At 46.2% G+C, this 14,276-nt stretch overlaps 3 protein-coding genes across 6 annotated transcripts in view; all 3 read right to left on the bottom strand.

Moving 5' to 3' along the window:
- LOC102306639 (major histocompatibility complex class I-related gene protein-like) overlaps positions 1–3,010 on the bottom strand; it is a 6,822-nt gene extending 3,812 nt beyond the window's left edge. Inside the window, exon 1 of the mRNA XM_005935876.2 lies at positions 2,878–3,010. Coding sequence (XP_005935938.1) covers positions 2,878–2,935 — 58 coding nt within the window. The 5' untranslated portion in view covers positions 2,936–3,010. The remainder of the gene's footprint in view (positions 1–2,877) is intronic.
- Positions 3,011–5,497: 2,487 nt separating this feature from the next.
- Positions 5,498–9,887, bottom strand: LOC102307684 (thioredoxin-interacting protein). 2 transcript variants are annotated; one of them, XM_042225952.1, is made up of 8 exons: positions 9,763–9,887; positions 8,969–9,724; positions 7,449–7,524; positions 7,226–7,373; positions 6,627–6,839; positions 6,403–6,549; positions 6,011–6,313; positions 5,498–5,872 (listed from the first exon to the last, which is right to left on the bottom strand). In XM_042225952.1, exons 2-8 carry the CDS (start codon positions 9,225–9,227, stop codon positions 5,825–5,827), a joined length of 1,194 nt encoding a protein of 397 aa, XP_042081886.1. In that variant the 5' UTR covers positions 9,228–9,724; positions 9,763–9,887; the 3' UTR covers positions 5,498–5,824. The 2 variants fall into 2 exon arrangements, with proteins under 2 accessions (XP_042081886.1, XP_005935941.1); XM_005935879.2 differs by having other exon boundaries at positions 8,969–9,850.
- Positions 9,888–11,974: 2,087 nt separating this feature from the next.
- bnipl (BCL2 interacting protein like) overlaps positions 11,975–14,276 on the bottom strand; it is a 15,535-nt gene continuing 13,233 nt past the window's right edge. Inside the window, exons 10-11 of one of the 3 annotated variants that reach the window (XR_006054997.1) lie at positions 13,124–13,718; positions 11,976–13,048 (exon numbers count right to left, since the gene is read on the bottom strand). Coding sequence is in view for 2 of the 3 variants with exons in the window: in XM_042225953.1 (XP_042081887.1) it covers positions 13,694–13,718 (25 nt within the window). In the remaining variant the exon portion in view is untranslated. Of the gene's footprint in view, positions 13,719–14,276 lie in introns of all 3 variants that reach the window. The other 2 variants (XM_042225953.1, XM_005935880.3) reach the window with 2 other exon arrangements.

The raw sequence follows: 14,276 nt of genomic DNA, 5'->3' as shown, positions 1-14,276 counted from the left end.
GGGAAGGAAAAACTCCCTTTTAACAGGAAGAAACCTCCGGCAGAACCAGGCTCAGGGAGGGGCGGGGCCATCTGCTGTGATTGGTTGGGGTGAGAGATTCATATACACACACAATAACAGCCCCTCTCACTCAGCTCTGTGTGCTGACGGACCTGCCCCACATGGCTGGGACATTTGACCTCAGAACTGAAGAAGCTTCTCGGATGAAACGTCTTCAAGCAACTTAAAGAAGTCCAGACGCTTTTCTTCCCGAGCTCCTTAGACTACTCAGGGATTAATAAAGTATTCTAGTTCTGATTTGGTGTTATATAAATAAAATTGATCTGAACTGAATTGAAAATTTAATATTTTTGATCAATTATTAAATGATTTAACAGGGACTTATTAGAACTGTCATGGTCCTGGGTCGTTGACCCAGCGTTTTGTGTTTATTCTGATTTGTATTAGTTTAGGGTTGAACCTGAAGTTGATGTATATTCAGCCCTACCTGTGTCTGTCCTTGGTGCTCTGTTCATGTCCCCGTGTTGTGTTGCAAATCAGTCTGTTTCCTGCTTTACTTTGAAGGCTCGTGTTCTAGATTTCCTGTTTTGTTCTGACAGTCTGTTTCTTTTGTCATTGTGTTCAGCTTGTGTCCTCCAGTCATCATGTGTATTCAGATCAGCTGTTCTTCCCTCCTGTGTGCAATTACCCGATTACCTTGTGTGTGTATATATAGTGGGTGTCGGTCTGTGTTCGTTGTCGGCTTGTCTGCATTCTTCTGTGTATCTCTGCGTTCTATGGTGTTATGGTGTTCCTGTCTCTGCGGCTCTCTGCCCCGCACCCCTTTTGTATGGTCTCAGGTTTGTCACTTAGTTTCTCCCAGTTTAGGTTTCCGTTTGTAATTACTCATGCTTCATTGCCTGTTTTTGCCACTGCCACCGTGTAAATAAACGTCACTCGTTTGCTGCATCTTGGGTCCTCCTTTTCCCCCACACCACACGGCTCCCTCCGCCAGCCGTGACAAGAACTAATGATTAATAATTAAGATTGAATAGTTTTAATCTTTGGTGCAGTTGAGGAGGGTCTATTGTTATTTCTTTGTAGAGTTTTATGCTTAAATGGTTTCTTTGGTTTGTTTGCAGTTGGCCTGGGAGCAGAAGCTCCAGAGAGATGGGATTTTAGTGGCATTACTAACTGCCACTAAATTACTTACTGGTGCAGGTTCCGCTCTTCGGCAAAGGTTTCTTCATTTGGTTCTGTCCAAGGCATCCTAAGGTGACGCGTTAACGGTCTAAATGTCTTCTTTGATTTTGTCCAGCCACTGTTTCTTTGGTCTGCCTCGAGGCCGGCGTCCTGGGTCGATCCTCGTAGCCGTTTTTGCTACAGAGTTCTCATCGCTTCGAATCACGTGTCCATACCACCTCAGGTGGGACTCGAGCATCTTTTCCTTTATTTGGGCTACACCTAGTCACCTAGTATGTCCTCGTTCATAACCCGGTCCCATCTCGTTATTCCCATTCTCCATCGGAGCACGTGCATCTCCGTGGTGTTTAGGGCCTGCTCATGTGTGGTCAATGCGGGCCAACATGCGCAGCCATTTTCCCATGAGTCGATCTGGCATTTTTGTGTCACAAAGTACACCAGTGACCTCTCGCCATTTTAACCAGGCTGCATTATTCGTGCTCGGACATCGGAGGTGATATTTCCGTTGTAGCTGATGACTGAACACAGGTAGCGGAACTTCAACTCTGTGTTATGATGGTGCCATCAGTTTGGGAAGTCTCCTTCCAGGTATTCAGTCTTTTTCATATTGACCCCCATACCATAGTTGTCGAGCCGGGTCTTCCAGAGTTGAGTTGTCGTTTGAGTCTCTTCCCTGACCATATGAAGACAATCTTACCAAACAAAACGAGACACACTGATGTCTAGATTTCACATAATTCCATGATGTGGTAAATGATGAATACCTGAGAAAGGAGAAGTGTGAAATCTGTCATGGTCCTGAGTCTGTGGACTTTTTCTGTTTGTATTAGTTATCCTTGATTTCATGATGTGTTTTTGCTCGTCTCTTGGTTTTGATTTCTGTCTCTAGTATTCCCCTCTCCTCAGGTCCTTTGCATTTCTTGTGTTCTAGTTCTTTGGTTGTGGTTCTGTGCTCCTTCTGTTTAGTGTACACTCATCCCTGCCGGTGTGTTCCTTTTGTTCTCTGTCAGCTGTATCCCCTCGTCAAGTCCGCGTCTGTTATGTTTCCTATTTTACTTTGAAAGTCTGTGTCCTATGTCAGTGTTTTGAGTTTTGCTTCCCCTGGTGTTGTCATGTCAGATTACGCCCAGCTGTGCTCTCCCCCTGTGTCTCATTCCCCTCTTTATCCTTCAGTGTAGCCCTGTGTTTCTCCCTCATGCTGTGTGTTTCCCTGTGTGCCTCCACGTATGCTTAGTTTTCCTGATTCCCAGTTTAGGTTTTGTATGTTTTTTTTGTTCAGTAATAAAGCTGCTTTTTGACTTAGACTTTCGCCTCTGTTGAATCTGCACTTTGGGTCAATCCCTGCCTGCCACACAGCCCTAACATGACGAAATCCTTACAAATGCTGTCAAAGTTAGGGGGGGTTTTTTTTTTCTTCCTTTTCTAAAATCAAGTTTGAATCCAGTTTTTACACGATGCCGAGCAACATTTTAAATGTACAGAGAGATTAAAAAGTTTGAACCTGTAAAATCAGTCTGACATCACAGGTCCATCGGTGAAATCGCTAACCATGTTTTTATCTTTTACCTTTGATTTAAAAATGTGACGTTTGAGTCTCTGAATGATTGAATTAATCAGGACGTTGAATCGAACAGATAACCAAACACTGACAGATACAGGTACAGTCAGACAGGTGAGCACAGCAGCTTTCACTACCTGAGCTCATGGTGCGGTGGAGCAACAGAGACATCAACATCAGCTGCAGGACAAACATGTCGATGAAGCTGATCAGTCCTGATCTATTCCGGTTGGTCCTGATCCGTATTCGATCCGTCTGTGTCTCAGAGAGTCTTCACTTTCATTTTCTGAGCTCTGAGTTCCGGGGCAGTTTAGGCCAATCAGCATCCTCCTTTCACTGTCTCTGTCTCTGGGCAGATTTGAGGATTGTGACCAATCAGACAAAAATAATAAAACCGGTTTGCATTCTTTGCCACGGCTGCAGCATGACCAGCTTAACCTGGACTGTTTGTCCAGCAGCTGCTTCTTTGAGTGTGTCCATGAACACGTTATTAAAAAGTCGTTATTTGACTTCCTGAGTTTGTAAAATGAATAAAATCTGCTATTCGGTTTTTAAGTGATGACGTGATGAGTCCTGCTTCCAGGCCCGAAGTAGTCTGCATTTAATAAGGCTTTTGTGTTTTTAATATGTTTTAATGCTTTGTATCTTGTTCTATTTAATCTCAACAAGCCCCTAAAAACAGTCAGTGATTGCTGTCGGCCTCTTTCGGTTTTATTACCGCTAATCGTTTTAAAGCTCAGTTTTAAACCTCACAATGTAACTGCAGCCCAGCAGCAGTATATTAATGACTAACCTTGTGTTGTGGATGGATTATCTCAGTTGTTCTCCTGACTGAAGTTTGGTCCGTTTACAGCATCCTGCCATGCGATTACATTTGTCCCTAACCATAAAGTTAACTTTTATCAAGTGGAAAAAAGTTAGCGTTCATCCTCCAGCTTCACTGTGTTTATGCTAACATAGCTGTGTTGCTAGCGGCCACGTAGCACATCATTATATACCAGCTAGCCCAACTTCAGTAACCCTGCAAACGTCACTGCTGTTTAGTTTTCTGTATTCATTTATGTTGGAAGTGATAGCAGAGCTGTACGTTTGGATTGTTTCAGAAATCTCTCAGTCAGAACATGCTACATCATGTTTAGGTGGAAGCTAGCGAGCTAACTTCCTGCTAACTTCTAACTCTGTTAAATGTAATAAATTTGGTTTTCATGGATGTTAAACGTAATTGTTTCACCTGGTAAAGCAGCAACGCTGATGATTTTATTAAAGATGAAAGAATTTAGAAGTTTTTCAACTCTCAGTAATGCTACAGTGATCATTTGACTTTGGGACCTGCAGCAGAGTTTGGGCCCAGACATGGCTAATGACGTCAGACTTAAAGACCTGATTGTAAGGAAACAAGAAGGAAATGAGCCTGTGACTTTCTGCCCCAAAAGTGTCAGGTGCTGCAGGTGCAGTGTGTGGATTCAGACATTAGGCTGTGATACTGACCTTTGCCCTGCTATCTGCCTGCAGGCTCTAAAAGTGGAAGCAGAGCTGGAAACATGAGTGGCTGAGTCAGAAGCTGTCACGCTGATCCTCAGCCAATCACACACCACCGCTGACACACACACACACACACACACTGGTTTTCATATCTTAGTGAGGACATCCCATTGACATAATGCTTTCCCTAGCTGCTTACCCTCACCATCAAAAATGAATGCCTGACCCAACTGTAACCCTGACACTAAAACCACATTTTGAGCCTCAAAATTACCTTCAAACCCGCAGGGACAGACATGATGTCCCCATAAGGGCTGTTGGTCCCCACAAGTATAGTGGCATGCCAATTCTCTGTCCTCACAAAAACGTCTGAACGTGTACACACACACACACACTGCAGTGAGTCAGTGGTTTCTAAAAACGCCCTTGTCCAGCGTGTCCTCATCTTTCCAGGAAAAACAGGAAGTTAAAAATACAGATGCACCTGTGCTGCTCAGAAATGCATCTGTGCGACCTCTTACCCACTTCAGTACACACACACACACACGCACACATTTGTGGTCCTCTGTGTCAGGTATCTCTGGATGTTATGTGTGGACTGTTTTTTCTTGTTTATTTGACATGTTTCAGTCACGTGTTCATTTCTCCTGCCAGCAGGGGCAGTTCAATTCAATTTAAGTGATATAGCACCACCACAAGAACAGCCGGCTCAAGGAGCTTTATACTGTCAGGCAAAGACTACAGTATTACACAGAAACTCCATTTAGACGACCTCGTGTGTGAGCAAGCACTTTGGTGACAGTGGGAAGGAAAAACTCCCTTTTAACAGGAAGAAACCTCCGGCAGAACCAGGCTCAGGAACTGGCTGGGGTGAAGAGAGCTGCACTGACAGTGCTGTTATGAAGTAAACCTGAACATGTTTAAATCACAGAGCAGGAAGCGCCCCTCTCACCGTGTTTAACAACATCAAACAGGAAGTGGAGAACCCGAAACATTTAAACACAACTTATTTTTCCTCTAAGCTCCTCCTCCTCATCATCATTAAAGGAGAACACTTTCAGAAAGTATTTTAATTCTGAAAGAAACAAAATTCAAAGTTCATCTGACAGCCCTGCTCTGTACTTTATTATGGCGGGCCAACACTATTTTACTTTGGCGGGGCACTGCACTTTGCCATTGAAGCTGTTTTTTCAGTTTTTGTATCTCATCTTCATTTCATGAAACTGTAGCAATATTTAGTTTCTACAACAAAAAGGAAATGAATAAAAGTCAACATTCTTCATGATCGCTTTATTTTTGCTGTTTGGGAACAAACTGAAAACACCCAAACATTTTTAACTCATGTATCACATAAAAAAAATAAAAAATAGGCTCTTATTTACAAAATCTTACACACAGGTAACTTCCTGTTACTACAGTAAATAATGCAACAACAAGTATCTAAAAAAAACAAACATTTTCTCTGTTTTCACTGACAGGAAACAGCTGAATCAGAGGGGAATGGCTGTCAGGTCAGATCTCGAGGCAGAGCTGAGGCTCCGCCCTCAACCCGTGTCCTGGTGGAGAGACGGGGCGTTGGACCGTTTAAAGGGGACGCTGTCCTCAGAAGATGGGAACCACCTGAGAGGAGTTCTCAGAGTTCTGATCTACCTGAAGAAGAGAAAGAAAAACAAATGGATGACATCATCAGGACAGGATTAGCTGACAACAGACCGCCAAATGACCCCGTGATGTCCAAAGTGCTGCTGCTGTCGCTGAGATCACACTAAGTTAAACTGGCGCGCTCACCTCACTGTATACGGGGGGAGGGGGGCAGTGAAGTTCAGGCGCTCTCATTATGAGCCCACCCTCCTCCTCCTCGTCCTCGGTGCCATCGTAGTCGTGGAGCAGCGGCGTGCGGGGGCCGTCCACCCTGAGGTCGCGGTGGATGTTGCTGTAGCTGGGTGGAGCCGAGGGGAAGGAGGTCCAGCTGGAGCCGGCCTGGCTACACATGCTGCTCGTCCGGCTGCCCACACCGCTGAACGGGATCGTTCCGATGACCAGCGGCAGCTCCAGAGTCAGCTTCTCGCTGCCAGGGATGTGCAGGTAGATCTGAGGGGGTGGGGCTACAGGTTAAGCCTGCATCATTCCATTTTACTCATTTTACTTCTGATCTTATGACAACATTAGTGGTCTCTCACCATGAGAGCATAGTCCACCTGGATGATGTCACAGCCAAGCAGAGAGGGTTTCAGTTTGGGCACCCTGATGGTCCTGCCCTGCCACATGTCGCACATCCCAGAAATTATGTGGTTTCCTCGCACCGCCGACAGCTTCTGACGCAACACCTGCACACAGGAAACCGCACAGGTCACACTTCCTGTCCCATGGCACTCACATCTGAAAGTAAAGGTTAGGGCGTCACCTTAGTGCGTCCGTCCACGGCATACGAGTGTTTGGCGATGATGGCAGCCTTCGGCACCACAATGCGGGAGCACGTGTTCTCGAACTTGGCGTTGATGAAGATGTCCTCGCCCTCGCAGAAGCCCTTCCTGTCGATCTGAGCGCTAATGGACACCTGGCCATCAGGGATGAACATGCAGGTGACTTTCTTCTGAGCGGAGGCTGCCACCGGCGCCTGAGGGGAGGGGGAGGAGTTAATGAGCAGCACAGGTGACATCTCACAGCAGAGCTGCGCTGCATGGCCTTATGCAAGGATTATTCTGAACTGCACAGTTCAGAATAATCCTTCTTTACTGATACTGAGCCCCCCTTACTTTGAGCTCCACCCCCTTTAAGACTACTATCCTCTGACTGCCTACCCCTCACTGACAACAGATGGGTAGGGTTCTAGCCCTCTCTATGACATCACAGAGATCAGAGAGTAGAAAAGCCTGTAACAAACTGAGCATTTCTCCGTGTCTGATATGAACATCTAACAGTAGAACAGGAAGTCAGCGGCAGGAGATGTGCATTAACCAGAATCTACTTCCTGTCTGAAGTTTGATTCCGGGCGTTTCGTACCAGCAGGTCGGCTCGGTTCACGTCCAGCGGCTCCTCCACCTCAAATTCCTTCTCACACTGCAGGGCATGCTCGGACGGGCGGCGCAGCTCGGCCCGCACGTAGTACCGCACCGAGCCCAACTTCCCTTTGAAGGACGACACCAGGCACCTGAAAGCAGAGCAGTGGCGTTCAGCAGCATGATCAACACACCATCAGAAAGCAGCGGCGGGACTGGAAACTCACCCGGGTGGCGGCAGCTCGAAGCCGAACTGGAAGCTGAAGGTTTTACCAGCAGGAAGCAGGAAGCAGCCGTCAGAGTCTGAGACACAGGAAATACGTAATGAGCAACTTCCTGTTTCACATTAAAGCTCAATTCTCTGACTGCAGAAAATGGAGCTTTTACTTCTTGGGAGTAAAAAGAGCGACTTCCTCCGTTTCTTTTTGTTTTTATCCTGTCTGGGGTTGTGTCCAAATTCATGGGCTGCATCCTGCTGAGGACCGGCCTTCGCGGTCTACGTGGGCCGGGTCCTCAGAAGGTCGGGTAGGCCGGAAGTAAAGGGCTGTGAAATTGGACGGCCTCGCCTTCTGATCTGCGTCAGCACTGTGTCGGTGGAGTTTAATAAACTCGGCCGTCTGCTCCTTGCTATCTAAAATATAACAGGACACTGGAGTAAACTCTCGACTGTCTCACACTTCTGTTTAATCAGTTTTCTGTTTGACGTTTAGTCAGCTGTGTGAAAACCAAGGAGGAACCCACCCGATGGATTAATAAAGTTTTATTTAATCTAATAATCTAATAACTTTGATCTCAGCCAAACCGATTTACTCACGAACAAACAAAACACTGAAAAAAGCCCAACAATAACATTTTTAGGTTGTCTAAGTGACTTATATATATCACGTTTAACCTGAGTAGGGAAAGTCCGCGGTAATCTGAACATGATGTGCCGGGAGTTGTGCCGTTCTCTGCGGCTTCAGTGACCCTCGAGCTCCCGGCGAGCTATCGAGCTGGTGGGTAACAGACGTCTCTGAAAACGTCGAAGCACTTTCGCAAATATGTGGTGTCTTGATAAACCGAGAAGATATATGTCTACACACCCACATTCTCGCCTGAAAATATGTTAAAAGTTTATTTTGTGACCCAGAAAGATTAATAAGAGTAATTTTAAAACTTAGTAGCGGCCGCCATTGCCGGAAACTGGAGTTTGGCTGGGCCACGCTACGAATTCTGGGATATGGTGGGCCACGAAGGACACACCCGACCCATCCTTCAAATTCGGGGAAAAGGAGGACGCATTTGTCGGCTGCATTCGGAGGAGTCAACGAATTTGGACAGCCTTCAGCGCATCGCTGTGACATAATCGGTCTATAAACCCGTCCTCAGGAGGATGCAGCCCATGAATTTGGACACGACCTGGGTCTCACATCCTGCAGTTCCTCTGGAGTCCAGCAGAGACAGTAGTGAGCCAGACCCGCAGACTCCTATGTTAAAATGAACATGTTTACAGCGTGAAGCAGACACTGCTCTGGTCCCTGAAGACAATTTCCTCCTTCATTCGTGGGTTTTTATAAGTACAATTAAAAGTTTGCATTACATCAGTCAATCACTGACAGACTGCAGGAAATCCTAAAATCATGCAGATTCAGATTCTTCCGCATGTTTCTCTAACTGATCTGGATAATAAAGTTTTTTTTATGTGAGCTTTGAATCGATACCTGTATTGATTAACTAATTCCTGTACTGTCTGATCTCGGAGCTTCACCTGGGCTAAGCGCCTCCTCCAGCCGCACATCCTCGTCGTACTTCAGGTACTCCACCTCCTGGCTCCTCCCGCGCTTCTTGCGGGGCTGGACGCGCGCGCAGCCGGCGGCGGTGACGCGGAGGCCGTCCACCCTGCAGGGCTGCTCGGCCTCCAGCTGCACGGAGCCGGACAGCTTGTCCCCGCTGCTATAGAAGGCGCGGCCAGGTTCGGAAAACACCACCCGGAACAGCCGCAGCCTGCTGGCCGGGGACAGAACCATGACGACGGCCGAAACGGACCGGAAGTCAAGGGGTCAGAGTGTCACGGAGCGACGGTGAAATGTCCGGTTAGTGCAGAAACCGCCACCAAGGCGCGAAAACAAAATGAAATAAGGGTTTAATGAACCAGGGCAGCTGCTAAATTAGAGAACTGGAAGTGCCACCGGGCCAGGCTGTCGGTACCGTCTGTGATTCTTTCTGTAAACAACCCCGGCCCGTTTTATACCGCAGGAGGGGCGGGGGTCCCGCTACCCTCCGAGCAGCACGTGCGGACAGCGTGAACTCGCCAAGCCTCTGCTACAGGGAACTCTGTGATTGGCCGGCCCAGAACGTCAGCCAATCGGAGCGCGAAGTGGACGCGTGAACAGTGCGTGAAATGGACTGTGGGCGGGGCGTCAAGCTGGCGGGCCATAAATGAGAGAGAGCGCCCAAAGAGCGGAGTCATCAGAGTGAGAATAGAAACCTTCAGTAAACAGCTCGTATACACAGGCAGCAACACCTCCATCCACAGCTTACACCCATCGCCATACACTACACCTCCACCCACAGCTTACACCCATCACTATGCCTGGGTGGAGGTCAGGGCTGGACTGGGACAAAAAAATCGGCCCGGGCATTTTGACTAGAGACCGGCCCACCAGGTATTATAGGAAAAACCATAAAGCCTTTGAATGAAAACAAACGCTGTTGTCACAGTGATGGACGCTGTCTTGTTGGTATATATGTATCAGTCTAATAAACTTAAACCTACACCATCCTCCCTATTCTGGTATTCTAAACATTACCCGAAAGCAGACTGCTTGGTCGAGTTAACCTGAACTATCTACAACACATGGTGAAAACCTGAAATTAAGACAGAGGAGACTAGAGGTGAGACATGATCATTACTGATTACTGATGACAGATTTAGATATATTTTCATAAACCATTCATTTTCCACATCAATAAACAGCATGGCAGGGCCAAATATTCTTTCTAACATGGCAACCTTTACAAAGTGAAAGGAGAGAAAGACAGGTGAGAAAGAATAAAACTTAATTGGCTTTTTGATGGTATTTTACACACAGCACTGGTACAGTATCTAGAAAATGTGGGAAATACTGGCATCATATACAGTACTTACTTCTGCAGAAATTATGATGGGACCCTAAAAAAATTACTATGTACAATAACCCTAAACAAGACATATTAATGCCCTACCTGGCCCCCTGGCAACACTTTGCTAGACCCGCCCCTGCACAGTTACCAGCTGTCAGCTACTTAGAAAAGGATCCTGGGGTTATTAGTCTCTCAGAAACAGTTCATAACTTCCCTACACAGAATAACTCCAGCTTTGTGTCTTTTTCATTCTAGCTGAAGTCCGGAACAAACTGTGTTCCTTTTCACTTCAATACGAAACGCATAATATTTTCTCTGAATACGAGACGATTCCGTTTTTTTTACCGGACAGTTGGAAACTCTACTAACTAACCTTATAAATAAAATAAGATAAAACAAGTTCAACATCAGTAACATCATAGCACCCGCCCAGCAGTATATAAACTCCGTCATGCTAGCTAGTACGCAGTAGTTATTGTAATTGACTGTAAAAAGTCAGCAAAACGAAAATAAACTACACCTAAACTTGGTTCATATCTGACCAGACCGACTGCAGGTCATAACTTCTTACCTGAAGTTCAGTTAATCGCCTCGGGTCTCTGCTCCTCCTGCCTTTCCGTCATCCACCTGCCAGCGTGTTGCATCTGCTGGCCTCCATCACTTGCTAATGTTACTGAATCTGTGGAAGCTCCGCAATAGTCAAACAACTGAGTTATTTTTACACATCTCCCAGCATCTGGCCAATCCACCACCTTTCAGTGTGTATACCGTTACGGAAAAAAACGGGAAAAAAACAAACAAACCCATCGGCCCACCGGGCAAATGCCGATGGCCAGTCCAGCTATGGTGGAGCTGTACGCCATGGCTAGAACCAGACTGAGAGACAGCTCCATCCATCAGGCTGTCAGGATGCTGAACTCTCTCCCTGCTCTCACACACACCAACTCCAGACCTGCATCCACCTCTTCCCTCTGTACCCCCCCAGACATAAAAAAAACAAACTAAACATCCACCATCACCCTTTCACTGACTGCCCCCCCCACACACGAACTCTTGCCCACAGTCACTATGGTTGTGTTGGACACTGTTGTTTATGAAAGACTGCATTGTGTTGTATATTAGACTTCTATTTTTTAATCTTTATATTGTTTTACTGTAACACTGAGGGCTGTGTGTGTTTGACTCCACCCACACATACCTATACACTACACCTCCACCACCAGCTCACACCCATCACCATCCAGCTACAGCTGATCACCACCTACAGGAAACCTGAGAGCTGACACACAGCCGGAGCTGGTGCACGGCTCATGTAAAAGACACTTTCACACTTTTATAACTGTCCATGTACGGTCTCACATGTGCATGGGGTGGTGCTCTTTTTGTGTTTTGCCGAATGCTCTTCCAGTTTGTGAGGTCACATCCAATCAAAATCCTCAAATTTTACTCATTAAAGCTCAGCCCTCACGGACAGTTTGTTATGATTACCTGTCGGTCACAGAGGCCACGCCCCTATTTACAGTGGCTTGCAAAAGTATTCAGCCCCCTTGAACTTTCCCACATTTTGCAGTTATTTATTTGTAAAACATGTTTGGAATCATGTCTGATTTTCGTTCCACTTATCACGTGTTTGTGTTGGTCTTTCACGTGGAATTCCAATAACATTGATTCATGTTTGTGGCTGTAATGTGACAAAATGTGGGAAACTTCAAAGGGGCCGAATACTTTTGCAAGCCACTGTATGTAAACAGTTGAGTTCTGGTGCAGGTGAAACAGCCCACACTGCTTACATAACAGGACACTGGAGTAAACTCTCGACCATCTCACACTTCTGTTTAATCAGTTTTCTGTTTGATGTTTATTCAGCTGTGTGAGAACTATAACTTTAATCTCAGCCAAACCGATTTACTCACAAACAAATCAGACACTGAAAAAAGCCAAACAATAACATTTATAAGTATCTAATTGACTTAATATATCATGTTTGACCTGAGTAGCCAAAGACCACGGAACACTTTTGCAAATATGTGATATCGTGATAAGCCGAGCAGATATTTGAAGTTCACGCAGCTACATTTTTGCCTGAAAGTATGTTTTGTGACATAGAGTAATATTAAAAGTAGCTGCTGCCATTGTTGGAAACTGGAATATGAATATGAATTCTGGGATAATATGGGCCACAAAGGATACACCCGACCCATCCTTCAAATCTGGGAAAAGGGGAACGCATTTGGAGCAGCTTTTGAATTTGGACAGGCTTCATCGCGTCGCTGTGACGTAATAGGCCTACAAATGCGGCCTCAGGAGGATGCAGCCCATGAACTTGGACACCCCTAATGTCATAGTATTTCCAATACTGACACCTTTATGAAAGCAGCAGTGTGCGTGCCACTGTGACTTTCACTTTTCACAATAATGATTTAACACAACACCTTTAAGCTTTTATTTTGAAATTGTGCGTTTTGGAAAGTTGAACGTAGAGCACTTGGAGACGAGCACAGGCTGTAAAAAACAGACGAGAGTGATCACGGAAAGGTTTGGACGTGTGAGAGAAAAGACGTAAATCACAGTCACAGCAGGGCGCTCTGACACAGTTCAGTGGGCTGAACTCACGTTGGTGTTGATACTGTTGATGTTTGGATTGAGCTGTTCCCTGCAGGCCATTCAGAAAGAAGAATACAGGTCACCTGACAATCATTTCAGCCAGTAAGCACTCGCGTTTACACTGTGTGGAAAATGAATAATTCTGTGAACTCAAGAAAAACGAAATAATTGTCCTGTCCACAGCTGTCAACATTACCTCGTCAAGCCTAAGAGCCCGCTGCTGACCCTGAAACGGCGGTGAGGTCGCAAACCGTGAGTCAGCATCACGCGTTTTCAGGTAGACGGGACCTCATGAAACAAACAGGACGAGTCAGGCTGCTTGATCCATGCTTTATTACAGGAAGTGAAACACAGTCAGCAACCAGTCAGCAACTTTCCACAGTGAAGCTCCACTCACGTGTTTCACCTGGACATGAAAACCAAAACAGATTCTATCACCTGGATTACAGAGCCCGATTAGCCCCACCCCCCACACGTTCATAGATCTGAGGCTCAGACAGAAACGTGACGGCGCGATGTGTCGGGTGTCTCGCTCTCACCGCCATCTTAAATACGCCAATAAATAAACAGTAAGTTAGCGTTTGTTCAAGTTTAGAGGAAAGAAGCAGCAGAGTTCCCGTTAGCATGTTCGTCCTCTCCGAGTCCGAACGCCACCAGCACACAGACGTACAGCAGTCTGCTCATATGTACACGCCACAGGTCAAAGGTCAGCAGGCTTCCTGGCCCTGTGGCCTCCTGGGTCCCTCCAGTGTGACGTATGAGAGGGTCATCTGTTCAGCTTCTCATCAAACCTGCAGAGAGACAGGAAGTGGATTCATGAACCGCGCCAACATCAGCAGGCCTTAACATCTCTGTGAGCGTCTTCGTCTTCTCTCCGTCTTCCTCACGCCACAGATCACGTGACATTTTTGCAATCGTCTCTCAATAAAAGGCTCAATGCAAACTGATGGAGGGCTTTTAATTTGGAAATGATACAGGAAGTATGACTCAGTAAAATAGGAGTTAGTCAAACAGAAGGAATAAGAAAAGGCTGTTATCACCAGCTGTTAAGGTGAATAGGGGTCAAAGGTCAGTATGGGTTAGGTCTCAAACATACAGAAGTAGCAGCTAACCCAGCTGCCACTGTTAGCCTTTTTGTGAGGTGTTATAAGCGTTTTCTTGCATTTTGTATTTAATCTGTGTGTTCAATCGATCATCAAAGTTATATTAGAGCCAGATTAGAGTTACAATGGAGTCTGAGCCAGAGTGGAGTCAGAGTGGAGTCAGAGCGGAGTCAGAGCGGAGTCAGAGTCAGAGCGGAGTCAGAGTCAGAGTGGAGTCAGAGCAGAGTCAGAGTGGAGTCAGAGTCA

This window comes from Haplochromis burtoni, unplaced genomic scaffold (assembly GCF_018398535.1).
Source record: "Haplochromis burtoni strain Fernald_Lab_line unplaced genomic scaffold, NCSU_Asbu1 Contig_190, whole genome shotgun sequence".
Classification (NCBI taxonomy): domain Eukaryota; kingdom Metazoa; phylum Chordata; class Actinopteri; order Cichliformes; family Cichlidae; genus Haplochromis; species Haplochromis burtoni.
The sequence above is the reverse complement of the archived record's forward strand: the minus strand, read 5'-3'. Positions and strand labels throughout refer to the sequence as shown.